This window comes from Cricetulus griseus, chromosome X (genome assembly GCF_003668045.3).
Source record: "Cricetulus griseus strain 17A/GY chromosome X, alternate assembly CriGri-PICRH-1.0, whole genome shotgun sequence".
NCBI classification, from domain to species: Eukaryota; Metazoa; Chordata; class Mammalia; order Rodentia; family Cricetidae; genus Cricetulus; species Cricetulus griseus.
The window spans coordinates 46190065-46217535 of record NC_048604.1 but is presented as its reverse complement, the minus strand read 5'-3'; the positions used below and the strand labels follow the sequence as shown (position 1 = coordinate 46217535).

Here is a 27471-nt window from a genome sequence, read left to right as displayed (position 1 = left end):
AGAGAAACTAGTAAACAAGGAGGACCCTAAAAGAGACAAACTTTGCCCCCTGGAGAAGGGGAAAGGGACACGATCCCCTGAACAAATTGAGAGCATGGGAAGAGGGCAGAAAGAGCTACAAGAATGAGAAGGGAAGAAGAGGAAGGCTGCAGAGGTCATGAGGGAGCAGAAAGGTTGAGTCGGGTATAGATTAGAAGAAAGGATATGTGATAGGTAGGGTTTTAGTTGGGGGTGGTAGGGGAGGAGGGAAGGAGAAGGGAACTGGGATTGTCATGTAGTTCAATCGTGTTTGTAACTCAAATGAAAAAAGAAAAAAGAAGAATTATAGGGAAAAATTCCTAGGGAAAAGCTAAGGTCAGCTACATGCATGCCCCCTTTGGAGTTGGTGAAATTCCTTTTCATTCACTCCTGATGTCATGCTGAGTCATAAAATGTAGTGTGTCTCCAAACCCATCTCTGGAAGTCCTTTGTTAGTCATCACTACACTCAGAGCTTGAGGCCAGTGCCATTCACACTTGCCCTATTCTGCAGCAGACAGCTCCAGCTCCTCTAATCCTCCTTTTTCTCCCCACCCCCCCAAAAAAAAACTTTTCTTGAGGAGTAACAACTATAGCTTTGGGGATAATATAGCTTTAAGACAACTTTTGGCAGATGCAAACATCCCAACATCTGGGCAGTGTTACCAGAATCCCGGAGGCCCTGACAGACCAGGAGCCACTGGTTCTGGGAATGTTAAAGTAGAAAGGGTTTTTCCGACTGATGAGAGGAGCAGAGAGCAAGGAGAAAAAGGGGAGAGAAGGAGACCGCAAAAAATAAAATAAAAAGCAAGTAAGTACTGCACTTAATCCCTCACACTGCACTGCCCCATTTCACAGCTGTGGAGAGGTCAAAAGACCCGGGACTTAGATGCTATGGCTGGAGGTGGACGAGGAAAGAAACTTTTTTAATGAAATTGGATCATATGCTGTTTTCATTTGTGCTGGCTGCAGATGCATGTTCCTGCTCTCTTCTCCGCTTCCAGCAGAAGGATGGCTCCCTCCGGTGAGTCAAATTTCTCAGTCTGAGACTGGGCAGGAGGTGGGCAGGAGAGAGGTCATAGGCTCTAAGAGTCTGGGGGCTGACACAAGAAAACCTTTGTTCCACTGCAAAGGAACTGGTTTGGGGCTGAATATGGGAGAAGGGTCAGTGACTAGTTCATTTCCCTGGATATTTTTTTAACTTTTTTCCCACTTGGTGGTTTAATCCATCTATTTCCTTTCTCTCCTTTAGATTTTCTTTTCTTGATAGCCCCCTTACCATAGCATTCCCCCATTCTTTACCTGCATTCATTATTCTCACTTGTCCCTCTCTCCTACTTTGTAAGCACTACAGATCTAAAGCCAAGGAGTAATGACTTGGAAAATGAATTTTTGGCTTTATCAGATGCCCCTTTAAGGACCCTGCCCAGAACCTGCCATTGTCTTTTGTTTCTCCATTTCTGAGACTGATTACTTCTCTGAGTATGGCATTGCATGGGAAGCATGTGGGTGAACGGATGCTTGTTGAGAGGTTCAGTGACCAGTTTTTATTGATGGGCAGCAAGTGTTAGTGCTGCTACTTGGGGAATATTTGTCCAGTAGCACCACAGAATTCTCTCATCTCATCTCATTAGTGTGAAGATTTCCCTAGAAAGGAAAACGGGATAGCAACAGGAGCTTGGTCATACTCTTCTTGTGGGCCTCGTCAGGTCTTCTGCAACCACTCTGCCATCCTGCTAGTTCAGCAGGGCAAAACTGGAGAGGTAGGCTGAACTTGAAAGCCAGAAGTGACTGTCAAACCACTAAGCCTCAAAACCCAAAGCTAAGAAGAGAGCAGAATTATAGTTACTGCCTGCAGGGGAGAGAAAGAAAACGCCCTGTCTTGTCCAATATGAAGTTAGTAATAATAGTGGGAAAACACACTGATTGTTTCCCGATGTAGCAGACGATAATATATTCCATGAGGTAGGTACCATTGTTATTGTTTTGTATGTGAAGAGACAGAGACGTAGAGAAGTTGCCTCATTTGCTAATTGGTGACAAAACTGGATCATATCCAGATCTGCCTCACTCTCCAGCTCAAGGTCTTAGACCATATATGTTAATGCTTCCTCAGATTTGTGGTTAAGAAACCTTGAGTGGAAAAAATCCCTAACTAGCAGCCTTTGAATTTCCAGATTCCCTCCTAGTTCTGTATGACTTTATGTTAGCATTGCCCTGGTCTTGGAACTTCAGTGTCCCTCCCTGTGACTTGGACCATACAATATCCACACTGGATGGCACCAGAGTTAAGTTGAGGACTAGTTGCTTAATGTCCTCCTCTTCCTGCTTGGAGGAAGGGGACCATAAATCCAGATAAGTCTTATCACCCTATGAAGTAAGAAAGGTTTATGAGCCAGATTATACAGCTGGAATTGATTAATGTTAAAATTTTCTTCCTAACAGATCCCATATATCTGCTTCTTCTCACTTTTGGGAGTTCATAGCTGGCTCAGTTCTGAAAGTCATTGTCCCTTACCCTGATATTTCTGGCCTATTCTTGCCTCCTGAAGCTTCCATGTTAAGGATGGCTGGTCAACTGACCCAAAGAGGTGCTCTCTCACTGCTGCTCTTCCTAACACCAGCAGTGACACCAACATGGTATGCAGGTAAGTTCTGGGAGCTGTTGTGCATTCCTGCTAGGGTGGTCAAGAACTACACCAAGACATAGAAGAGGGAATAATGAGACTGCAATGAGAGATCCCTAACTTAGAACCAGAGAAAAACTGTTAGGTGGCAATAATGGTGACAAAATAGTAAAAAGGGCTACCAATCAAGGCCCATGAGACACCCTAGCAAGAGCTATTTGATAATAGGCTATGCTAACACAAAAGTGAAAGAGTGAGACAGTGTGGCCTTTGAGGCTATGTATTAACTTCCTGACAACAATGAGGTTTTTAGGTTTGGCTGTGTGTTTGGTTGCTTGGTTATATGTTTTGATTTCTATGCAGGGAGATGAACATAGAGTCTCACAAATGCTAGGCAAGTTCTCTACCACTGAACTGTATCCATAACCCACTGAAAACTTCCAAGGAGTTTTTAATAAGCCAAAGATTTATCAATATTAATCCTTTCCTGAGTCAAATATCCTTGATAAGACTACAAAACAGGACTCAGATTGTGTATCACTTTGGGGGAAAAAATAAGGGAGACAGGCAGTCTACTAAGGGGGAACAAGAATCCACCAGGCCACCCTCTTTTTTCTTTCTTTCTTCCTCTCAGTGTATCTGTAGGATTTGTACAGCCATTTTTATTTGTACAGCCTTTTTTGGTTAACACAGTCAATGACAGTACGGATCACATTTTCTTAATTAGGAATCCCCCAGTCTCTTCGGGTTTGTTCCCTATTTCAGAAAGGATGTCACTTTCTGGAGTCCTGAGTATTTCACTCTGCACTCCTGGGAGACATAGTAAGCCAACAAGAGTGGTCTGAGGAGGAGGGGTTAGAATGCAAGCGGGGCAAGAAAAGGATACTGAGCCACCATACAGAGGTTTTGACTGGGTTCCAGGGGCATTTCATAGTGCTAAGAATATTCTGTGGCCTGCAGTGTCTGCCCTTAGAGGGGCTGGAGAGAGTGGGGGAATGAGATAGTCCCAACCAGTGGGGTTAGGAAAATTTCCAGAGATGAGTAAATAACAAACTGCAACCATCACAGCCACCACCATTGCAGCTAAAATTTTCCACATACCCCCTAGCTCCCAGTAGAGGCCTTTGGCAGCAGCTCTGTTTGTCTGGAACAGCTGCATCCAGCTTTCAAACAAGTATGCAAGCTTCTTCCCCTCTTTGGCTTAACCTGGCTTTGTAGGGGGTAAAGCACAAGGGCTGACATTCAGCTGAAGAAATTCAAATCAAGCCCTTGGCAGAGTGTACACTGTTTGGGGTTAAAAGAGCCCCAAGTCTTCAGGAGATAAATATGCAGCTGTTCTCCCCAAACACCCACTGGCTTCACTTCAAGTATAGAAGACCAGAATCTACTCAAAAGACCACAGAACTAAGGGAGTGGAGATCTGATGGTTCAAAGTCCAATTTCGAACACCTGTATGAAACTCATTAAATCCTGAGATGTTAGAGTTTTTCAGACAAGGCATTAGAAATACTTAACTACATGTGAGGTTCTCAGAGGGTTGTTTGCAAATCAGACACTTCCCACTTCTACACCAATCACCACAGTCAACACTACTTGCTAAGAACCCAGGCTGCTAAGGTATCTGGCAGTCCTATGAGTCTTCTTAGAAGGTTGCATGATCGTAGATACTTGGAGACTTAATCGTTCTTCCCTTCAATGCTGGATCAAACACTGGGTTTGTGTCCATTTGCCCATTCATTCATTCAACAAATGTATGTTGAGCATTGCCTATACCCCCAAGGACTGTTTTGTTCTCTTGTTTGGGAATGGCACAAAGGCGCCCAAGTGTGGACTAAGGGTGAGTGAGAAAATGCACCCAGGAATGATCAACAGAGAGTAGAAAATATACATGAAGCTGAGTGGGTTAAAAATGTGTACTGCAGTATCTGTATATTTCAGAAAGCCGTGCTGTATTTGTCATCAAAGGGCAGGCATTAATGTGGCTCTTAACAGCATCTTCAATTATGAAATACCTTTCAAACCATACAAGAAAGGCTGGACTTAGAGAGTCCCACTTGGCTGTGGAATTTGAAAGAACCCAATAACAGACCACACAGTGGGGAACCACTGACTGATGCAAAGGAAATGAGAAACGTTCAAGCCAATGGAATGATACAGGGATTGTGTCCTTCTGTATAGTTTCATTCTTATAGCCCACTTCAGTATCCCAACATGTGCATCAAATATGTGAAAGTAGGCAACGAGGAGACATGGGAAAGTTTAAGCGGTTAACTAGCCCAAGCCCATTCCTGGTACAAAGGAAACCTAGCACTAGCTTAGCTACCTCCACATGCTGCTAGAGACTATAATTATGGGATTGAGTCTTCCCCTCAGTTCTCCCACATGCCCTGCAATTCTGGAATGGAATAAAATGCATGGTGGTCAATGGTCTCCCCCACCCCACCCCATTGCCACAGTAAAAATTCTAGATTGCAAGACTGATTTTCCCTTCTGCACATAGTCAAAACACCTCCTCTATCACCATTTGAATTTTAGTATTTGGGTCTAGCCCATGAGATTCAAACAGACCTGGGCTGGGAGATCTACTCTGCTTCTGTGTCTTATACATAGGAGATCATTAATGGTGTGAATGCAGTTGAGATGTTATAGCAACATAATGAGCTAGCATATGCTCTACATAGTAAGAGCTAACTTGTTATGGTCATTATTTTATCCAGACATAAGCCATGACACCCTGCTTTCTCGTCTGCTGAACAGCTGTTCCCTGACGAACATTTCTTCACAAGCTAGCTCTACAATAAGAATGGGGAGACCTAATACTTTAGGGAACCAAGCACATCTGGCCTCCTGTTTACAGGAGCTGTGAGGGATTGAGGCTACCACTAAACTGAAACAGCTGACAAGGAGTCTACGCTGCACAAACAAGCATCCCATGTGGGAAAGAAGAGGAGGGGGCCCATGGAGAAATAAAGGAAAGTCAGATAAAGTGAAATGTGAAAAAGGCCAAAACCAAAGAGAAAAAGTGAACCTTTTCTTTTGGAATGAGGGTAAACCAATAAGGACATGATTTCATAAGACAAACTTGCAATTTGATTCATCTCCATGTTTACCAAGTTGGACTGACACACACACATACACACCCCACTCCCCATCCCCCATCCCACACACACAGAGTCCTCGCCTGGGCCCTAGGGAGTCAACGAGCTTCATCATCTTGCCCTCTGCTCCACCCTTTAGTGCAGGAGGCCCTGTACCTCTGCCCAAGAAAAGGCCACAAGCTTATGTTCTGTGTGTTTACATAGGTCAAAGGGCTCCAGCTCTAAAGCCCAGCCCAGTCCTGGAAGCACACCCTCTCCTGGAAATGGAGAATTGTCTTGAGACTCCAACACGGCTGGCTGCCCTGTTCCTGAACATGCATTAGAACTCAGGGGCATTAGAGAAGGCCTTCCGGAAACTTTGCTACGGAAAGAACGAAATTGTTTTCCAATTAGTTCATATTCATGACCGATTTCCTGCGTCTGGTGGAACACACTGTTTAGTCTCCCCGACAGCCGCAGACCTGCCACCACCAGGAACTGTGCCACTTAACTGGATGGAAGTAGATAGACTGGGAATGTTTTCTAGTTCAGCAGCACACTGCTAAAGCTGCTCATGACCGGAAGAAGAGGAAATTATCCCAAGGACTCTGCCTTGGGAGAGGGGGCACCACATGGGTGAGGCCCTAGGTTCGATCACAAGCACTGAGAGAGAAAAAAAAAAACTTACTCTGACTTCTCTTTTAACTCCAAGGCAGAATAAAGTGCTTATGAAAGAATTCTCATTCCTATTTGCCCTTTAAGCCATCCATCTCGGCCTTGGCATGCCACAGCAGCAATTAACCATCAGGTGCTTAACATGCCCTGTAGGCTCGTGAGAGTGCTTGAAATACTGTTTCCCTCTGAGAACTGTGTACATGTCTGTCACTGGAGAAGACACTCAGGCGCTATTATTTCCTCAGAGCTGGGACAACAGTCCATCCCCAGAGCCTGGCTATCAGTGTCGCACCAAGACTAGTGAGCTGCATCAGGGGAATGGAATGGGCCGTTTCTAGTCTAGATTGGCAGGTTTGACAGGTGGTTAAGTCCCATTGTTTTGTTTTGAAAGTCTTCTCACGAAACCAGAGACCCCACCACACCTCACCCCTCTGAGGTTGCTCTCTTCACACCTCATGTGACTAAGATCACCCACAAGAGCTCTGCAGTTTTACAAATCACTTGGCAGCCCTATCATAAAGTGCCAGGTCCTCAGAAAAAGACAGGGGTTAGGGTACTGGGATGTACTTGTGTGATAAATGAATACCCTTTTATATTTTGTTCCTCATTCTAGGCTCAGGCTACCATCCAGATGAAAGCTACAATGAAGTATATGCAGAAGAGGTCCCAGCTGCCCGCTCCCTGGACTACCAAGGTAATTCTCATTGTTTCTCAAGCTCAGGAAGGATGTTTTCTGGACTAAGATCTGGATCTTCCCACAAATGTCCTCATCAATGCTTAGCTCCTGTGTGTCCGAATGGCAGCTCAGAGAATCGTCAAGAACTATGGTTTTCTTTGTTGATGTCTTCATCTTGTTTTTCTTTGTCCTTTTGTTTGGTTTTTACGCATGCACTCTAGCACTGAGCCCAAGCCCTCTTGTTTTGTTCATTTCTTTATTGAGACAGGGCCTCACTATGTATCCCTGGACAGCTTTGAACTCAAGATCCTTCTGCCTCAGCCTCTTCAGTGCTAGGGTTACAGATGTGTAGGTAAGCTATGATTTCTTCTGCCTCAGCCTCTTCAGTGCTAGGGTTACAGATGTGTAGGTAAGCTATGATTTCTAATTACAAATTTGGTCACTGACTTGCTGTGTGGTTTTTCCCTCCATGGCCTGAAGGTTGCTCATCTATTATGAGTCATTAGCATGGGCTGAGTATCTGCTCTATGTCTATTCCTGTGCAGGGTAAGCCTATGGGAAATACAAAGGCTACTGTAAGACTCTGCCCCTCCTCTTCAAGCTTCCATTCTATTGGGCATGAAGTGAGAATAACATTAACACACACAGAGCAAATAAGTGTGAAACTGTGTAGTAGCCATAAATGAAGTAGGAGTTTAAGATGAAGAATTCAGGAAAGAGATGATGCTTGAAAGATGAAATTCAGGATAGACCTTAAATGATGAACAGACCGTTGTAAACTGGGAAAGGTGACAGGTAGACATTTGCCAAAGCAGATGGCCAAAGATATTAAGGTAAAACCAAATTCACTGTACTAAGGAACTAAGAAGAAATTACACTGACTTGAAGGGATAGAATACAGGTGGAGTAGTAGAGAATCGAATTGAATATAAAGAGTGAATTAGGAAAGGTCCAATGGGTTCCATCAAAGGAGAGTCAGAAAGAATGCTGAATAGTAATTCCTTTATTGGATAGAAAGTCAGTTCAAGTGATGTCAAATATGACTTCAATTTATGATTCTCTCTGTCCATGCTTTCCTAGGCACACATAAGAGTTTAGCTGTTATGCTCTAATGACTGGTTATATGGTTTTTCACGGGTCAGTGACACTGTAAAAGGTATTTCAGAACACTAACTAGGTTATTCTGTTTTGGTTGGAAGAAGTAAAGCCTGAGGTGAAGAGAGTTTCCAGGAGTCAGTTACAGTAATGTTAGGTGGAAACATTTGAGTAGAGTAAGGATACACCCCAGAGGGACTAGAGGTGTAGCTCAATAACAGAGTGAATGCATGGGGTATAGAAGGCTTTCCTGGGTTTGATTCCCAGCATCACAATTAAATGATGTATTCCAGAGATGTTTCAAAGGAGATGGTAAGATTGGGTGGGATTTGATGTGCGAAGGGGTCAAGAAATTAATGTCTGAAAGAATCCAATCTGATTACCAAGGAAGACTCTTAAAAACCTTTCAGAAAGACAAAGTTTTTTTTTAAGTAAACTAGGAGCCTGTGAGTCAAATGGTAAAAAGAGCCCGCTGACAACCTGAGTTCAATCCCTGGCACCACACAGGATAAGGACACACAGACACAACTACATGTGTGAGTATGCACTCATATGGATGTGTACACACACAAACACACACAGGAAAACTAATTTGGAAGGTTACTGGGTAGATAGTTGAAAGAAAAAGAGGAAGTTTTGTGAGTATCCAACTTAAATGAAAGAGCTCTCTGAAGAAAGACATGAGTAGGAGAAAAAGATACATCAAATGAGAGAGAGAGAGAGAGAGAGAGAGAGAGAGAGAGAGAGAGAGAGAGAGAAGACAGTGTGGAAGAAGATTGTCTATCAAGAATATTACAAATGTTGCAGATGAAAATGTAGAAATATGGAAAAGATATGGAATCAGCTATGTCAAGCATTACAAAGAAATCAAATGATAGTAAGTATTTCAGTTACTGAAGGTGTAAATGGTGGGCTTTGAGAAAGCTGTTCCAGTAAAGAAACGATTCAAGCTTGGGGTTCTTCTATGCTCCTTTCTGGCTATCTCTTTATTGTCTTTGTTTTACTGCTAATGGTGCACAAGCAATACCTGTGACTCTAAATTTCCGGCAGCAGTGGACACAACACATCTTGAAAATGATAGTTCTCCCTTGAACACCAAATCATATGGCCTTGAGCTTCAGTTTCCTCAGTCTCTCAAACAGCAGTGAGCAAACACATCCCTTTCTTTTTGGTTCCCCTTCTTGGGATTTCCTTATTCTGATCATAGTTGAAGCCAAGATAGGAATCTGGGTCTCTGGTAGTGACCATGGAGAGAAGAATGCTGGCATCTGAATTTTGGACAGCACTGACTTAACTCCATAGCTCCTGGACTGCATCTCTAACACTTCTAGATACACCTATTTAGAGCTGTCTTAACAGCAAGTATTTTGTCTTATATGAAAAAAATTCTACTGCAACCTCACTGTCTTAATTTCTGATAATACTACCAATATCCCCTTAGTGACTCAGACTTCAAAATACCCCAGTGTCACTTCTAACAATCTCCATCACATTTAATAACCCCCTTTCCTCATCATCTATCACTAGTCATCCACCAAGACCTATTATTTCTTTAATACATGGGATTGGAATTATTATTATTATTCCATACATAGACAAAGGCTGTTTTTTTTTTTTCTTAATCAGATTCTCTGGCTCAAGTTTCTTCATTCTCCCAATGTAGTGACCTAGTAAACCATTTAAAATCAAAATCTAGCCTTAGCTCTCAGTCTGACAACTTTTTAACACCATTTCTCCACATGAAATCCGTGCTTTAGTTAGGGTGGTTACTGGGTTTTTTCCACAAAATGATTTAGTACACGTGGGGCTTTCCCTCACTCATTCATTCATTTTTCTGATTACATTTATTCATTCATTTGGAGGAAGTGTGCCACAGCACATGTGTGGAAGTCAGAGAACCATTTACCAGAGAGTTGGTTCTTTTCTTCTACCATGTAGATCCTGTGGATGGAACACAGGTTGTCAGGCTTGTTTGCAAGTACATTTACTCACTCAGCCATCTTGCTGGCCCTCATTACTTAATTAAGTATCTACTATCTACCTTTTCTGAAATTAAAGTTTTGTTTGTTTGTTTGCGGAAACCACTCACTCATTTGGCCTTCATTATGTACTGCTTATCGCTCTAAACGGAATAGTTATTTAACAAAGGGAATCATATATATATCCCTCCCACAGAAGCATATGAAAAGTGGGTTACCTTCTGGGAACCAAAACTGGAAGAATCTGGCACTAAAAGTTTCAGATGCAAAGGGTACTTCTTTAGGTGGTGTTGTGAGTTAGACGCAGGGCCTCGTGCATGCTAGGCAAGTGTTCTACCACCAAGCCAGACATCCAGCTCCAGAGCTACTTTTGAAGTGTCTTGCATCCCCGTTATTACTACTTACCTGCCTCATTATTTTAGCAACTTACGTGTCACACAGTAGCATTTGCCTTGGTGTCAAGTGTCCAACTCCTTTTGGAACTTAGTCTCCAGGCCCAAAACAAACTAAGGCTATCAATGAAGCATGCAAAGGAGTGGCTAGGAAAAGTACAACCTGAGGTTCTGGCCTCCTTTGTAATCCTTTTTGTGCCTCGTAATCATTTTCTCTGCAGCTGTACCATTTCAAAACTTCCTGCAACTTAGAGGCTATATCACTGGGTGGAAGTACTGGACATGGACACCAGTGTATTGGTGCTTGAAGACACATGAGACAGTCATTCTAGCCCAGACACATATTTGGAAAAAGTCATTCCTGGGAACGGGTATTTCATATGTGAGTTTTTTGTTTTTGTTGTTTTTGTTTTTTGTTTCGTTTTGTTTCATTTTCGAGACAGTGTCTCTCTATAACAACCCTGGCTGTCCTGGAACTAGCTCTGTAGACCAGACTGGCTGGGAACTCACAGAGATCCACCTGTCTCTGCCTTGAGAGTACTCAAACTAAAGGCATGTACCACCACAACCCTGCATGTGTGGGATTTTATTTGATTGTCACCACAGCCACATGGGGATGCTTTTTTATCTCCCATTTTACAGACCAGAAAACTCAGCTCAGGGACGTCTTAGAGTGACAGAAATGAATGAGGCAGAAGAGACATTTAAACCTAGGTCTGTCTGACTGCAAAGCCATGCTTATTCCATCTCTTTCATTAAAAATGTAGCTGTTTTTAAAGATAAAGAAAAGAGATAACAGGGAAAAGCCATATCCTTATTTTAGGGAACACTGTCCACATAATTTGATATTGTTTTCACAAACCTTACCCTTTCTGACATTTTCTTATCAGGAAACCTGGGATCAGAAACCTTTCCCTGAGCTGTAGCCTTAGTCTGCTGGGTGGCTAAGCAGTTGCCTCACAGTTTGTCTCAACCCTGAGGAAACTAGTCACTTCCTGGGTTACCTCAAGTTTACCTTAGAGATGCCTTTTCCTTGTCAGTCTTTCTTGTCCTTGTGTGCCCATGGGGGGAGGGAGGGAGAGGAGAGGAGAGGAGAGGAGAGGAGAGGAGAGGAGAGGAGAGAGAGAGAGAGAGAGAGACCTTCCAGTTTCTTAACTCTGGCCAAGCATTATTATGTGTCACTCATAATACTAAGTGTTCTATAAATGTTATTCCATTTAAATTAACTACATGCTTGCTATGTTGTGATATGCAAAGAACACTTGCATAGTGATAGAGCACTTGCCCAGCATGCATAAGGTCCTGGTTTTGATCCCAAGAACCACAAAATATAAAGTAGTAGTGGGAACAGTATACACAATATGCTACTGTATATGGGAAAATAGCAAAGAAAATAATAAGTTATACAAAGGTTTGCATTCTACCTATAAGCTGTTATCATAGGTTCTCTGGAAGTGCAATGGATGAGCTTAGGTATATGAGAAGGACTGACAGGAAATATTTTACTGTGTAGCTATTTACACTTTGGAAGTCATGAACAGGTGGATAGATTCGGTGGATACTTCAAAATGGCAGCTGCAGTAACAGATTTTTGTACTTAGAAGGAACAAGTTTTTAGAATAGACAAACTTGGGTTCCATCATGCCCCTGACCCTTACTTCCCAAGGAACCCTGGGAAAGTCATCTAAAAAATACAGATAAATTCCGTGTAAGTCATGGGGCTATTGGGAGAACTATATGAGATGGGCACGAAAAGGGAAGGATGATGCCTAAACACAGGACTCAATATTATTACATTTCCCAGCAGACATCTTAGCGTGCACTATTTAACCATAGTCTTAGTTCCAGTTCCCACTGGCAGTCTTTCTGCAAGTTGTTCAACCAGTTATGACTCTCTTTAACTGTACTGTCACCTCTTCTGTATTTCTTCATCTCTTTCACATCCCTGGCATGAAAGGCATTGTCTGTCATGCCTCACTGACATCCACATAATGTATCTATCACCATCCCTGTTCTACCAGTCTGGTGGCTCTACCCAAAAAGGAAATGAAGTCAGTCTGGAATTACTCGTTCTTGAGTGCTCCTGCTGACTCATAAGCCTCACCTTGAAATAATCCAGAACACTGTGCTATCAGATCCATTCGTGTTACCAGGCTACGCTTCTAGATACTACCTTCTCCCTTATTTGAAAGCTGAATTTGTGGTTTTGCCCCTTTCCTGTCTCCCAACATTCTGCCTTATGTCACAATTCCTCTGGGCTATCAATTTTTTAAAAATTCAGAGACATATATATTGTGTGTTGAATGACTCCCTCCCTACCCCTCCACCATCCCATGTCTCATCCTCACTGCTTCCATTAGTCCCCTCAGTTCCCCTTAGGCAGTTCTATTTGTCCTTTCAGGCCATAATTTTCTACATCTGTATAAAGTGTAGGGATGACAAATATCTTTAAAAACATGTGATATTTGTCTTTCTGAGACCAGGCCAGCAAGCTTGAACTTCTTTACCATAGCTGGACCCCTTTCACTATCTTTGTATTGATTCTGAGGTTTGTATTCCTCTCTCCCATTCTTCTTTCCTCTACCAGTTTCAATCTGGTGTGTGTTATCCTTCACAGAATATGGGAGACAAACAGAACAGAGTTGCTTCTGAGGTCCCAGCCTCGCCCCCCCCCCTCCGCCGTGTTTAAGTCTTTGTGATCTGTGTGGTGGCTTTGTAATTAGCTGCTCTGCAAATTCAGCACTTAAGAAACATTATGTAATTTGGAGATGGTGTCTCCAGATGTCATCCCTGTTACTGCCACCGATTTAAGCTAAAACTGGAAGCCCCAAGCATGGTACTGGTTGAAGAATAGTTTTCTCTCTGTCTTCTGACTTCATTCTCCAGTTGCATGCAAACAGAGGCCCTAGCCTTTCATTGCTCCTTGACTTCCCTATGTAATGTGCTTTTGGTAAAAGTTCCCCCTAACTTTGTCCCTGAGATTTGAAAACCAAATAAACTTATATAGTGCTTTTGCCTTCCAAATGCTAGGCAAACAGATCTGTGCCATGCTGTGTGTGTAATCTTGTGCAACCCACCATCCAGTTGTTCCCTTGTGTTCCTCTGAAATCTGAACCATATAGAACAAGGAGTCATGCTACAGACCGGTAATCCCATTAATCAGAAGACTGAGGCAGAGAATCATGAATTTGAGGCCAGCATGGGCTAAATAGCAGACACTACTATCTCAAAAAAATAAACAAAAACACAGAACCAGTGGAAAAGCATTTATTTTGTTACCACTAAGGTGTCTTTATGATAGAACCACCTTGTAAAGTCGGTTGCTCAGTACTGAACTGGAATTGGGTTTCAGTCTTCAGTGGTCTGTTTTGATGGCATGTTCCTGTTCTTTCTCTAGTCTACATTTTCCTGGTTTTGTAAAGCTGTTTTAAGGTTGCATACAGCAGAATGCACTTTGCGTGTGCAGTTCTATGAGTTTTGAGAAATATATAGAATAAGATAACTACTACCAAAGGGGGGAAAAGTTGTATCACCCCAGAAACTTGTCCCATGCTGCCATTTTGTAGTTCTCTATCATTTTACCTTTAACACCTGGCAACTACTGATACGTACTCCGTGCCTATGGTATTGCCTATCTATGCCCCTTTGTATTTGTCATATAATGAAGTCTTGTTTCTCTACTTTCCCAAAACACTCTTAAACTTCATCTGTGTTGTCACATGTATCAGCACTTCATTCTTTTTTAATTATTTTTTATTTAAATTAAAAACAATCTTATTTTACATACCAATCTCAGTTCCCTCTCCCTCCCATCCCTCCATTCTCCCCCCACCAACCCCCCATTCCACCCCCATCCACTCCTCAGGGAGGGTGAGGCCTTCCATGGGGGATCATCAAAGTCTGTCACATCATTTTGGGCAGGACCTAGGCCTTCCCCCCTGTAGCTAGGCTGAGAGAGTATCTCTCCATAGGGAATGGGCTCCCAAAGTCCATTGGTGCACTAGGGATGAATACTGGTTCCACTGCCAGAGGCCCCATAGACTACCCAGGCTTCCCAACTGACACCCATGTTCAGGGGACCTGGTTCTGTCCTATGCTGGTTCCCCAGCTGTTAGATTGGAGACTTTGAGCTCTCACTTGCCTAGGTGAGCTATTTCTGTGGGTTTCTCCAGCCTGGTCTTGACCCCTTTTCTCATCACTCCTCCCTCTCTACAACTGGATTCCAGAAGTTTGGCTCAGTGTTTAGCCGCAGCACTTCATTCTTATACAGAGAGAAACACATTAATTCCACTATTCACACAGAGATCCAATTTTTGACAATTGGGAATAGAGGTACTTTAAGCATTAGTGTATAAGATTGTGTGTGAACCCAGGTTTTCATTTTCCTTAAGTAAACAAGGAAGTGAAGTTGCAGAGTCAAATGCTCAGTAATCCTTTCTTTACACAGAAAGTAGGATATTACTCTTACTATAAACTAGTATGTTACAGTATGTCAGCATTTTTGCATTTCCCCAAGCAATGTGTAAGAGTTCTGGTTTCTTTCCACCTTCTTCAGCACTTGGTGTAGTCATTTCATACATTAGACATTCTGAGGGATATATTGATATTGCCCTGAGGTTTTAATTTGCATTTATTTAGTGAATAATGGTTTTTTCATGTTTATTAATCATTCATAGATCCTTTCTAATAGCATGTCTCTGTATCTAACTGGATTGTTTGGAGTGTTTACATCTTTACTGTTCAGTTTTGAAAATTCTTTCTATATTCTCTATCCATTCACTAGTCTTTTGTTGTGAATATGATATGTTGTTTGCAAATATTTTCTCCCAGTTTTTGCATTTTCTTGGAACTCCTTCATAGATCAAAAGTTTTTACTTTTGAAAAGGTCCACTTTGTTGATTTTCTTTAATGATCTATGCTTTTGGTGTCATGTCTAAGATTTCTTTGCTTATCTTTGAATCCCAGAGATTCTCCAATTTTCTATATGTTATGGGCTTTGTTTTCAGTGTAAATCTAACTTCTGTTTTTGTTACATTGTTGGTATAAGGTGTGAGACTTAAGCTCTATTTCTTTTCTTCTTCTGCCTCATTTTTGCACAAGAAATTTCAATTTCTCCAGCACCATTTGTTTTGCAAAGCTGTTTTCATAGAATTGTTTTTGTACCTGTGTCTGAAATCATGTTGACCTACTTAAGCCTATTTCTGGCATCTCCATTCTGTTCTACTGAGTTCTGTGTCTTCTCTTTTGACACTGCCACACTTTTTTGTCATTGCTGTTATTGTTTTGTTTTTATTTATTTTTGAGGTTGTATTTTAATTACAACATTTCTGTCTTCCCTTTCCACATACCTGTCCTCACTCTCCTTTGAATTCATGGCATCTTTTTCATATATATATATATATATATATATATGAAAATATATATATTGCTGGTAGTTCCAGTTATTCTTACAGATGTGGAATCCTAATTACAGAAGACCTTACTGTTTACTATGAGAATACACAATGGGCATAGCATTATTGCCTATAGATCCAGGCTCCTTTCCCCTCTCTCCTAGATAAAGATAAATTTGTGTTCTTTTAGAAATATTTATATTTAGGAATATGTATATATGTATAGGCCTATTGAGTCAATAAAATGTTATTTGTATGTATGTTTTCTGGGTTGACTGTTAAACACTAGACAACCAATTGGTATGTTTGTCCCTAAGGAGCTTGTCTTCTGCTCCTAGCTTTACTCAGTTGCCTATAGTTCTCTCTGTAAGGTTTATTACTGTACTTCTAGCTTACTTTTCCTCTGCTACTGCAGTTCCCCGATGGTGTTATACATTGAATATCCAGGATGGAGAAGCCACATGCTACTCACCCAGGGGAGGAAATTATCACAGCAGCCTAGGCACACGTTGTGAGCTCTCCTGTGACCGGGGCTTTCGACTGATTGGACGGAGGTCGGTGCAATGCTTGCCAAGCCGGCGTTGGTCTGGAACTGCCTACTGCAGGCGTAAGTTGTATGTGAGCATATACTGATGTGTGTATGAGGAGAAGGCAGCCCGCTGGCCATGGAAGTTATATACCTGGAAGTTTTACTCGGTGAAACTTGGGAATTTTCCATAGGCCTCCAACAGAGCTTTTCCTCTTCCTGACATTGTAGTTTATTTTTCTCTGTATGTGATTACTGTCCAAGTAAGATGGGTATTTAAGTCACAACCAGCCGCTATGACTCATAGAACCCAGAAATGTGTGTAGGAGGACAAAACTTGGCCATGAGAAGTGATGTAGGCTGGGGCCACCTCTTGGAGCTTCTAAGGATGTGTTCCAGACTCTTTCCCACTTGTGGTCAAGTGTCATCCTTCCTACCCTACAGCCTTAGAAGGTCTTGCCAGTAAAACTAAAGAGACATCTGCTAGTCTTCATTTTCTTCTTAAAGTAGGAAGAATACCCAATGCCATAATATGGGGATACAAATATACACATAACCCCAATCCTATCTCCCTTCATCTCTCATACCTCGTATTCAAACTATTCAGCCCTTTGGCAGCAGAGATTTGTCTTCCATATATGATCAGCAAATACCATTTGAAGGACATCCATGTGTACAAGGTTCTACCCTGGCTGCTTCAGGAGCTCACTCAGCTTCTCGACTACCCTAGGGTTGCTAATAGGCTAATGAGATAGAAACTTAAATATGTGCACATACACGCTGCACACCTGGATGTGAATTGCTGAGCATTCGGAAATAAATAAGCCTGGTGAGAAAAATCTGTGAAGGAGAGGAGAACAGGGTGGACATAAAACAGTCACTACAACCCTTCAGGTGATGATAAGTAAGTTGCTTTAGGACTTAAACTCCATCATTTCCAAAAGGAATCTGAATTGAAGTGACAAAACAGAATTAAGGCTATAAGTTATAAACATAAAATTAGCCAAAGCATAGAAATATACCTATTTTCAGGTGCCTAGAATGAGGTGGCTATTGCAATTGAGTCCTGTATTTAGCTTGGACCTCCCTCGTGGTTGAAGTTATTGTTTTCACTGTTGTATAACACCAAGTAAGTGAATTCATCCAAAGAGACCAATCTTTCTGATTTCTGGTTCTGATTTTAAGGAATTTATTTTTTGGATGTGATTTTTATGTAACAAATACAGGAAAACAGTAAAGCAATAATCTTCGAGCGTCATTTAGTCAAGAAGCAAAAATAAACAGAGCCTATATAGAACTTTTCTAAAAAGTTTGAACATTCAAACTTATACATGATTATAACTTAGACAAGCCAAAGAAATGTGCACGACTTACTTCTCTCAAGTATCAGGTGTCCTAAACAAGAGCAATGGCAGGCTCACAACTATTCTATGATAACAGCCTTTAAAATACACAGATTCCACCTTTATTAAATATCACCACGCCCTTTAGACAGTGGCCTGACTCATGTGGACAGAAAGCCAGCTGACTGTAAGTGAGCCTTGGCTGAACTATGTGTACAGCTAAGGAGCTTTGAGCATGCTTTAGGGTATATATATAGCATTTGAAGAAGACACAGCATCTAAGGAATAAGAAACAAAGATTAACCACTGCCGATGCTTTCCTTAAATTGTCCTACTTAGGTAGATATATTTTACCAATAAAAAACAGTGAGGCTCAGAAATGAGGCAATGCCTGTAAGTCACAGAACAAGAGGTGAAGTTGGGATGCAAATAAAGATCTTATTTTGATAATCATGCACTCAGACAACGGATATACCCTTTTTTTGGACTTCACTATCCATACAACTAATATTGCTTCTTTACTTTGTAATATGAAAGTTAAGAACAGCCTGGGTGAGGTTTTTATAGTCTGTTGAATATGACACTGATCCCCCTATGATAGATGTTCATGCATCACCTCCAGATAGTGCTGAACTTGCTGTTTGGTTCTCTCTTAGAGATGAGATGTCATGCACTGCCATTCATCACTAGTGGCACCTACACCTGCACAAATGGGGTACTGCTTGATTCCCGCTGTGACTATAGCTGCTCCAGTGGCTACCACCTAGAAGGTGATCGCAGCCGTATCTGCATGGAAGACGGACGATGGAGTGGAGGCGAGCCTGTATGTGTAGGTAAATGCTGGTAGCTCCAGTTACTCTGCTGCAAAAAGGGGCCTGACATTATGCTCACAGATGTGGAATTCTGATCATAGAATTCATATACATTGTGTATGAGAATACACAATAGGCATAGCATTATTGCCTACAGAGTCAGCCCCTTTTCACCTTTTTCCCAGATAAAGGTTAACTTTTGTTCTTTTGCCTACCAGTGGTGTAATATTGCTTCCACCAGGGAAAGCAGGGGATATATAAATCCACATTTGATCTTTGACCTTGGCAGACATAGATCCACCCAAGATCCGTTGTCCTCACTCACGTGAGAAGATGGCAGAGCCAGAGAAACTAACTGCTCGAGTATACTGGGACCCTCCCGTGGTAAAAGATTCTGCTGATGGTACCATCACCAGGTGAGCTTGTGTCATGCGTGCCTCTTGTGTCCCAAGCACTTTCTCCATTCCCCCGGAATACTCACACTCAGAAAATACAGGCTGTGCCTGATGTGATGATGTGCCTCAGATATCCATTCTAGCCATCTTTCCCTCAGAAGCTCAGTGACTCCTTTATCCTGTCTCATGCAGGGTGACACTTCGGGGCCCAGAGCCTGGTTCTCACTTCCCTGAAGGAGAGCATGTGATTCGTTACACTGCCTATGACCGTGCCTACAACCGGGCCAGCTGCAAGTTCATTGTAAAAGTACAAGGTCAGACAAAGCTCTTCATCAGACATACTGTTCAACATTCCTGCTCTGCCCTGACCTTCAGAAACCCTCAACAACCCCCTCCTCTTGTCTATATTGGGAGGGGAAAGGCCAACTTCATCAAATAGACTTATTAAGAAAATACATACTACATGGCCATAAAATTGTTACAGAAACCTTAACTCTCCAATAAGATTCTTATCATTCTTCTAAATCTAGATAAAATTCACAGATAGTCTATATCCCTTTCTTTTCTTGGCCTTAAAAATGATCAAATCTAATCCGTCTTTACACCCACTCACATTTGCTGAAATGATAATGTTGGTTGCCTGGTATTTTCCTCTTTGCTTCCTGTAACATTGCTTAACTTTGCCTTTCTCATCATTAAAATAATTCATGATCAGCTGGGCGTTGGTGGTGCACGCCTTTAATCCCAGCACTCGGGAGGCAGAGGCAGGTGGATCTCTGTGAGTTCAAAGCCAGCCTGGTCTCCAGAGCAAGTGCCAGGATAGGCTCCAAAGCTACAAAGAGAAACCCTGTCTCGAAAAACCAAAATAATAATAATAATAATAATAATAATAATAATAATAATAATTCATGATCATAGTTAGACATTTTAAAATAAAGAAATAGCCAGGTATAGTAGCACATGCCTGCAATCCCAGCACATGAGGAAGAAACAGGAAGACAGCAAGTCAGCCTGGACTACTTAGCAGGGTGCTGTCTCAAAAATAAAATTAAAGCAATACATAAACAGAATAATTTATTACTCCATCTCCCAGGGCTCATTGTTGATAACATTTTAGTATTTTCCCTCTAATCTTATATCTATACATACTTACAATATATAATTTAAGATAACCCTTTCCACTTTTCATTAAAACATAAGCAATTTCTCATATTCTTTGAAGTTGTTTTCATAAATATTTTCAATCACAACACAATTAATTCTACTCTAAGACTGTACCATGATTGGTTTAATCATTCTCTCCATCACGGACTCATCTGGTATATATCCAACTAAAAGTAAGTCTGACCCATTGTGGTGGCACATACTCATAATATTACTACTTAGGAAGCTTGGGCAGAAAGACAGTGAGTTTGGGCCCTCTTAGGCTCCACAGAGAATCCATTACAGTCTGTGCTATATTGATTGTAAGACCAGGTTTCAATAGAAAAAGAAAAGTCATTCTGCAAGTTAGTCATCTTTACTCTGGGTATCTATAGAAGTCTATAAATATAGATGACAACATTTTCTTTTATACATTTACAGTTACCACATTACTATACGTGTGTCTGTCTATCTGTCCATCTGTGTCTGTCTGTGTTTGTGTGTGTTTCTAAAGACTAGGAACCTATGTTTGTATTTCAAGTTTAATTCCTTAGGGAAGGAAACTGTACCTCCATCTCTGGCTACTAGAAACACACACACAAAAAAACATTCATTTGATTAATCTCAAGTCTCTTGTTCTAGAAAGTCCGGAGTGGGCCCCTTAGCCTTTCCTGACTATAAGAGATATCACAACCCCTAACTTGAGCTTCTCCCTGGCAGTGAGACGCTGTCCAATTCTGAAACCACCACAGCATGGCTACCTCACCTGCACCTCCGCAGGGGACAACTATGGTGCCACCTGTGAATACCACTGTGATGGTGGTTATGAACGCGAGGGCACCCCATCCAGAGTCTGCCAGTCAAGTCGACAGTGGTCAGGATCACCGCCTATCTGTACTCGTGAGTAAAACTAGGAAATGAGTGAACGGGCCTGTGGCTCGGGGGCATTTTCAAAGCACTTCTTCCATGGTCCAGAGACCTAATATTACTGTGTGTGATATGAGAATGGGGATTCTGACATAGGTATAATTTAAGGGCCAACATTCTCCCTGAGAATACTCATACCTTAAGAAGAAGGGTATAAAATATTCAGGTTTCCTTGTGGAATTCACCACAGGGAAGGGAGGGCAAGGATGTAAGACCGGAATGCCTTGCAGGGTGAAGAGCGGCACATTCTGACTGACCATCTGCTTCTGCCCTAGGTATGAAGATTAATGTCAATGTCAACTCAGCTGCTGGCCTCCTGGATCAGTTCTTTGAGAAACAGCGACTCCTCATAGTCTCAGCTCCTGATCCCTCCAATCGATACTACAAAATGCAGATATCCATGCTGCAGGTGAGCCCTGCTTCCCCAGGGTGGCCTAGCAGAAAGTTTTCTCTGTGCAGCACAAAATCTGTACATCCTTACCTTTCGTGGGAAGTATTTGATTTGGTTTATGGTTAGGTACATTGATCACATTTTTAAAAGTGTTGTTCTGTGGAAAAGTCCGTAAGTCCACTGCAATGGTAAGATGTATGTTGCAAGGAACTGGGTGTAGGCTGGGAAAGGAATGTGGAGAGGCTTGGAAAGCAGCTATGATCAAATGTAAATATGAAGAATAAACTACATGTGTGTTTCCAAGGAATTTCACTTGTAAGTACCAGGAAATGACTGGCATGCTTTTACACATCTACAACCAGTTCTCCCACCAACCCCTACGGTGTAGGTGCAATTCTGGGCCCCACTGAATAGGTGAAGAAACTGAAAACAGCCACTCACCCAAGAACACTAGCTTGTAAGTGGTAGAGCTGGAACTGAACCCGAGCTATCTAGCTCTGGGTCCGTGCTGTCAACCACTATCAGTACAAAAGTGCCGTGATATTATAAAGGAAAGCAGGGACATTGTATGGTGAGTTTAACTGATGGGTGGGAGAGATAGGTAGGTAGGTAGAAGACTGATAAAAAGATCAGACTGGGTGGCTGTCACAAATTATCTTTCTCTTTTGTACTCCATGCTGCACAATCAGTTACAGGCACTTAAACAGAATAAAGAAAAACACTTTTGTGTAGCAAGTAATTCAGGAAGGACAGGTAAGAGGTTGCACAGACCCCATAGCATGTGATAACTTGATTATAAGACTGTGTGACTGTTGCAGAAACACTTCCTTTCCTGTGTTGCCTTACGTGGTCCCAGGAGGGAGTCAGCCAAGCAGCCTAAGAATTTAAGTGCAAGAGGTTATTCTATTTAATGTTCTCTTTCCCTCCCAGCAATCCACCTGTGGATTGGACCTGAGGCATGTGACCATTATTGAGCTGGTGGGGCAGCCACCTCAGGAGGTGGGACGCATACGGGAGCAACAACTGTCAGCCAGCATCATTGAGGAGCTCAGGTGAAGGATGGGAAGATGCAGGGCAGGGATGGGCAAAAACCTGATACAGGACACTAGCAAGCAGGAGCTCTTGGAGACATTCCTTGTGTTTGAACTCTTATAGCTGCACTAAGTCAGGAGAGTGACTCTCAGCTCTATTGGAACATGACAATTAAATGGAGGCTTAAAATACACATAACCAGGCTCTCCCACAAACCACATCTCTGGGCTTTCATAAAAGCACCTCAGGTGACTTTGAAGAGCCATGACTAAGAGAGACAGAAAGGATTCCTCTCCAGACGTGAATCGCCAGGAAGCTTCTGATCATTGCCTATGAGTTCCTCTGTTTACCTTCAGTCTCCAAAGGAGAGAAAGGCATCTCTGGTCACTGAAATTTGAATCATATCTATCTGTCCCTCATGAACGAGAAGGTTAGAGGTAGCAGGTGGTAGAAGTTGACTTTTCTCATTATCTATCCATTATCAGCCTTACAGTTCCCCAATTATGCTCAGGTTCAATAAAGCCATCAGTGGTCTCTGTTTGAGAAACAATACCTACCTCTAGGATTCAGTTTCATTGGGGACAGAGCAATTGCAGCCAGTTAAAGAGACTAGGAAACACTCTAAGGAAGGAGACAGCAGACTTGCAGCTACAGGTGGAAGAGTTAAGCAGGATTTGCTTATCAACCTCGTGAATGCTAGGTATGGTGTGCATACAAGTCATAGTGTCTGCAATATGAGCCTCCTGGGGTTGCTCCACGCGGCCTGCATGCAGTAGGTAATAGCCTTGCTTAAAGTGGAAAACATGGTGCAGAAATACCAGGCTAGGTCCAGGAAGGAAAGCTAGATATCTAAGAGTACCAAGACTAGGAACTGAGCGGAAAAATAAGCAAAAAGGATCTGAGATGGGTGGGGGAGGGGCAAAGGAAAGGGTGGAGCTATAAAAGAGCAGAGGGTGGTAGCACAGTCTTTCGCAACTTGGACCAAGGTCTCACACCTCTCTGGGCTGCTCTCTCTAGGCAATTCCAACGCCTCACTCGTTCCTACTTCAACATGGTGTTAATTGACAAGCAGGGTATTGACCGGGAACGCTACATGGAACCTGTCACCCCTGAGGAAATCTTCACATTCATCGATGACTACCTGTTGAGCAACCAGGAGCTGGCACAACGCCGGGAGCAAAGGGATATATGCGAGTGACCTTGCCTCAGGGTGTGGCCGAGGTCAACTGTGCAACTGTCCTAGGTAGCTTAAACTGAGGAGGAAATATTTTCCCAGTGTTGGGAGCCGGACTCAGGTGGGGGTGAGGTTTGCCAAATCTAGTACAGTTCCAGGCATCATTTTAGGGCAGAATATTCGTTTCCCTAAGCAAGGCTCCCACTTCAGGTAACCCTGGAAGAGCATCTGAAAGTAGGTAGGGACTGAGGACAGGCCCTGGGCAGGGGATTGGGAGTAAATGGTCTTCTGACTAGAGCCTCTGCCTAGCTCTCCAAAGTCTCAGATAAGTAAATCCTAAATTCATTCATTTACTGTTGCAAATGGTTCCTTTACTCTACGGTGACAGCAGAGGGCAGCATCACAACAGACAAGAGGGACACTCTGAAGAAGTATAAATAGACTTTCCTTAGAGTTCATTCATTGTACTGGGAGCAGGAGAGGGATGACAAGGGTCTACAAAACATTCTTGAAGCTGAATTCACTTCCCTTTCCAGGACACTGGACTAAAAACTGTTGCTCAAACCATTGCTTCATTGAGAGTTAGAAAAACATTTCCCCCAGGAATTTGGGAAGCAATACCCAGCCATAGCAGGATGTTCCCTCCTAGACACTCCAACTAGCTTGTGGGCCGGAACTTCTGCCTACTGAGGGCTTTAGTGCCCCGATGGTGGCTCCTCATTAGAGGCTCCCCCTGTCTGGGAACTAGATTAACTTTAGAAACTGGGGAGATGGCTCAGCTGATAAAATGTCTTCCATGTAAGCATTTGGAGCTGATTCTGATCCCCAGGACCCAGGCAAAATGGCTAGATATGGTGGTGTATACATGAAATCCCAGTGGAGAGGTAGAGATAAGTAGATGTGTGGGGATCACTGGACAGGAAGCCTAGTCTAACGGTTAGTACCAGGCCAAATACAAAACACTATCTCAAGAAACATGATGAATGGCATGAGGAACAAAACCCAAGTCTGGCCTCTGAACTCCACAATCTCCACAACCAGGCACATATGTGTATATGTACATGTGTGTGCGCATACACACACACACACACACACACACACACACACACACACACACACACACACCAACAACAACAACAAACATAGTAGGAAAGCAAAAGGGATAACCTCATGCATAAACTTCCTCAGATGCCCACTTTTAAGAGATGAGCATAGAGCTGGAAGGTACAGGAGCCAAAAGTCAAGGTTGGGAACCAGGCCCGAAAGTAAACATGAGGTTGGGCTTTTGGGAAATGGAGGCACACACGGGTCCCTGCTTTTCTTTTGACTTTCTTTCTTTGCTGTGCATCTTTAGTGGCCCCACTCCTTGCCCCTTTTTGCTGGGCATTAAAGCTAGGATCTTCCACATTCCAAACACTACTGCAGAGACACATCTCCAGCTGCAGAGTTCTGTTCTGACTTGTGTCTCACACGGGGTGTTTCACCAGTGTTTGAAAAAAGTTCTCCCCTTGCTTCTGAGAGTTGTCTCTTCTACAGTGATGGAAGGCAGAGTCATAGTCAACACTCAGATGCCCTGTTCCTTCAGCTTTCTCTTGGGCACCATCATTGGGCAACTGGAGACAGCAAGCAGGCTGGGTGTGGAGGCAGAGATAACAATGATCAAAAACCTACTATGTGCCAGGTACCATTATAAACACACTATTGATTGACTCAGACGTCTTCACAAGAGCGATAGAGGCAGGTGTTGTTATTAGCTCCCTCTTACTGATAAAGGAATTGAATTCCAGACAGGCTAGGCAATATGTTAAGATCCCACAGCTATTAAGTGGCAGTTGGGCATAGATACCAGCAGCCAGGTTCCACTATGCCATCTGAACTCCAGTTCATTTTTCTCTACTTCCCATTAAAAGATAATTGAACACTCTAAGGAGAAAGGTTCCATCTTCTATGGATACAATATTCACAGTGGTCCCAGGAGGAAGGAGCAAAATAAAAGGCTCTCAGGCCAGGAAAATTCCTCTTTAAAGCAGAGTGGTAAGACATAAATCATAAGCCTACAACATAAGGGCATAGCAGTGAATCAGACAGAAGCAATTCAACTGGACTTTCAGTAGAAATCTCACTTTTAAAAGGTAAAACAAAAGCCAGGCAGTGTTGGCGCACGCCTTTAATCCCAGCACTTGGGAGGCAGAGGCAGGCGGATCTCTGTGAGTTCGAGACCAACCTGGTCTACAAGAGCTAGTTCCAGGACAGCCTCCAAAGCTACACAGAGAAACCCTGTCTCAACACCCCCCCCCCAAAAAAAAGGCAAGACAAGAAGCGAGGGAGCTACTTGGAGTGGAATATGGAAAAAAATGATCAAAGTGGGAGGGGTAATTCATTTCATCTTACCTTGAGAGAAATACTGGAGCTTTGAAAAGCTAAAGTCAAAGATAGGCAGAAGCTATAGTGAGCTAAAGTCATAGATAGGCAGAAGGTGAAATAAAATGAGTTCATGTAGGAACTTTCTGGTCAGAGCAAGGCAAAGACAACACATTGGGAAGGATAAATGCTCTCAATGTCTTTACCCTAGCACTCCAAGTGGCAAGCCAGGACATGCTGGCAGGTCAACAGCCTAGAAGATAACACAGGGCCCTGCTACCTCCTGCATAAAGTTCCCAGCTGGGCCTTACTCTTGAATGCAAATGGTCCAGCGAACTGAGGCTTAGAACAACTTTAGGGGCTTTCTTTTATGTCATTTGGAGTAGCCAAGTCAATCTTGCCTTCTTTAGGTAAGGTTTTACTACAACCTCCTTTGTAGTCCTTATGACTTAAGAAATCCAAGTAGAGCTGGGCAGTGGTAGTGCACGCTTTTGATCCCAGCACTCAGGAGGCAGAGGCAGGCAGATCTCAGTGAGTTAAAGACCAGCTTGGTGTACAGAGTGAGTTCCAGGACTATTACACAGAGAATCCCTGTCTCTGGGAAAAAAGAAAGAAAAAAATCCAAGTAGGGGAAAGACACAGAAGGACTCAGGGCCATAGCCAGTCCGAATGGGACTAGCATGACAAACGCCATTTAATTCCTTCCTATGCAGTTCCCTTTCCACTTCCCCTCTCCACCTGTTCTCTTCTCTTTTTGTCACTCTTCTCCCCTCCTTCTTCTCTCTCTCTCTCTCTCTCTCTCTCTCTCTCTCTCTCTCTCTCTCTCTCTCTCACACACACACACACACACACACACACACACACAGTGTTGTCACTGTGCTGGCTTAGTAATATCCAAAGCATTCTTAGTGTCCTCCTTTGCAAATTAATCCTAGTTCTCTAAGGTACTTTGGGAGAGACAAGCATAATTTTGTTTGATGATTTGTCCTTAACAGATATCACTCTCATAGAAGGCAACATGGTAGAGTCAGGCCTGGATTCAAATTCCAATTCTGTCACATAATAAGGAGCTCATCTGAGTGTTTGATCTGCAAGAAGGGAAGGTTTCCTCCTACATAAGGTGTTGGAGAGAGTCAGACAATATCATGCAAAACCTTGTATACAGGATGCATTTGACTTTTGCAACTATGCTTTTGCACAGAGGCCAAGAATCACTTGAACTGCAGCTAGAAAATCAGAGCCTTATTTCAAAGGTGAGTTGTATAGCATCTTTGATTTAGCTCTGGAATCCAAATAATAGAATAAATGAGAAAAAACCCTGACCTCTCAGAGAAACTGAATAATCTAGAAAAAAGTGCTGGTAGCCTGGAAGGTGTTCCCTCATGCCTGTGTGAATATCTCTCTCCTTCTTCTTCCAGCAAAGGACAATCTACAAA

General features: G+C 42.6%; 1 protein-coding gene across 3 annotated transcripts; it reads left to right on the top strand.

The window, feature by feature from the left end:
- The first annotated feature begins 479 nt into the window (after nucleotides 1-479).
- Srpx2 (sushi repeat containing protein X-linked 2) lies at nucleotides 480-24025 on the top strand. Of its 3 annotated transcripts, XM_027432854.2 has the most exons (13): nucleotides 480-828; nucleotides 990-1041; nucleotides 1652-1780; nucleotides 2463-2665; nucleotides 7010-7090; nucleotides 16347-16538; nucleotides 18457-18633; nucleotides 18902-19028; nucleotides 19200-19321; nucleotides 20871-21050; nucleotides 21353-21486; nucleotides 22399-22520; nucleotides 23518-24025. In XM_027432854.2, exons 4-13 carry the CDS (start codon nucleotides 2575-2577, stop codon nucleotides 23696-23698), a joined length of 1407 nt encoding a protein of 468 aa, XP_027288655.1. In that variant the 5' UTR covers nucleotides 480-828; nucleotides 990-1041; nucleotides 1652-1780; nucleotides 2463-2574; the 3' UTR covers nucleotides 23699-24025. The 3 variants fall into 3 exon arrangements, with proteins under 3 accessions (XP_027288655.1, XP_027288656.1, XP_027288659.1); XM_027432855.2 differs by lacking the exon at nucleotides 1652-1780; XM_027432858.2 differs by lacking the exons at nucleotides 480-828; nucleotides 990-1041; nucleotides 1652-1780; nucleotides 2463-2665 and adding an exon at nucleotides 6170-6357.
- Nucleotides 24026-27471: the final 3446 nt, after the last annotated feature.

Excerpts from the sequence above, each read along its gene's own strand:
- Srpx2 (XM_027432855.2), top strand. The coding sequence starts at position 2,575 with ATGTTAAGGATGGCTGGTCAACTGACCCAAAGAGGTGCTCTCTCACTG. Across the intron at positions 19,322-20,870 it reads GTTCATTGTAAAAGTACAAG|TGAGACGCTGTCCAATTCTG; the intron begins GTCAGACAAAGC and ends TCTCCCTGGCAG. Across the intron at positions 21,051-21,352 it reads ATCACCGCCTATCTGTACTC|GTATGAAGATTAATGTCAAT; the intron begins GTGAGTAAAACT and ends CTTCTGCCCTAG.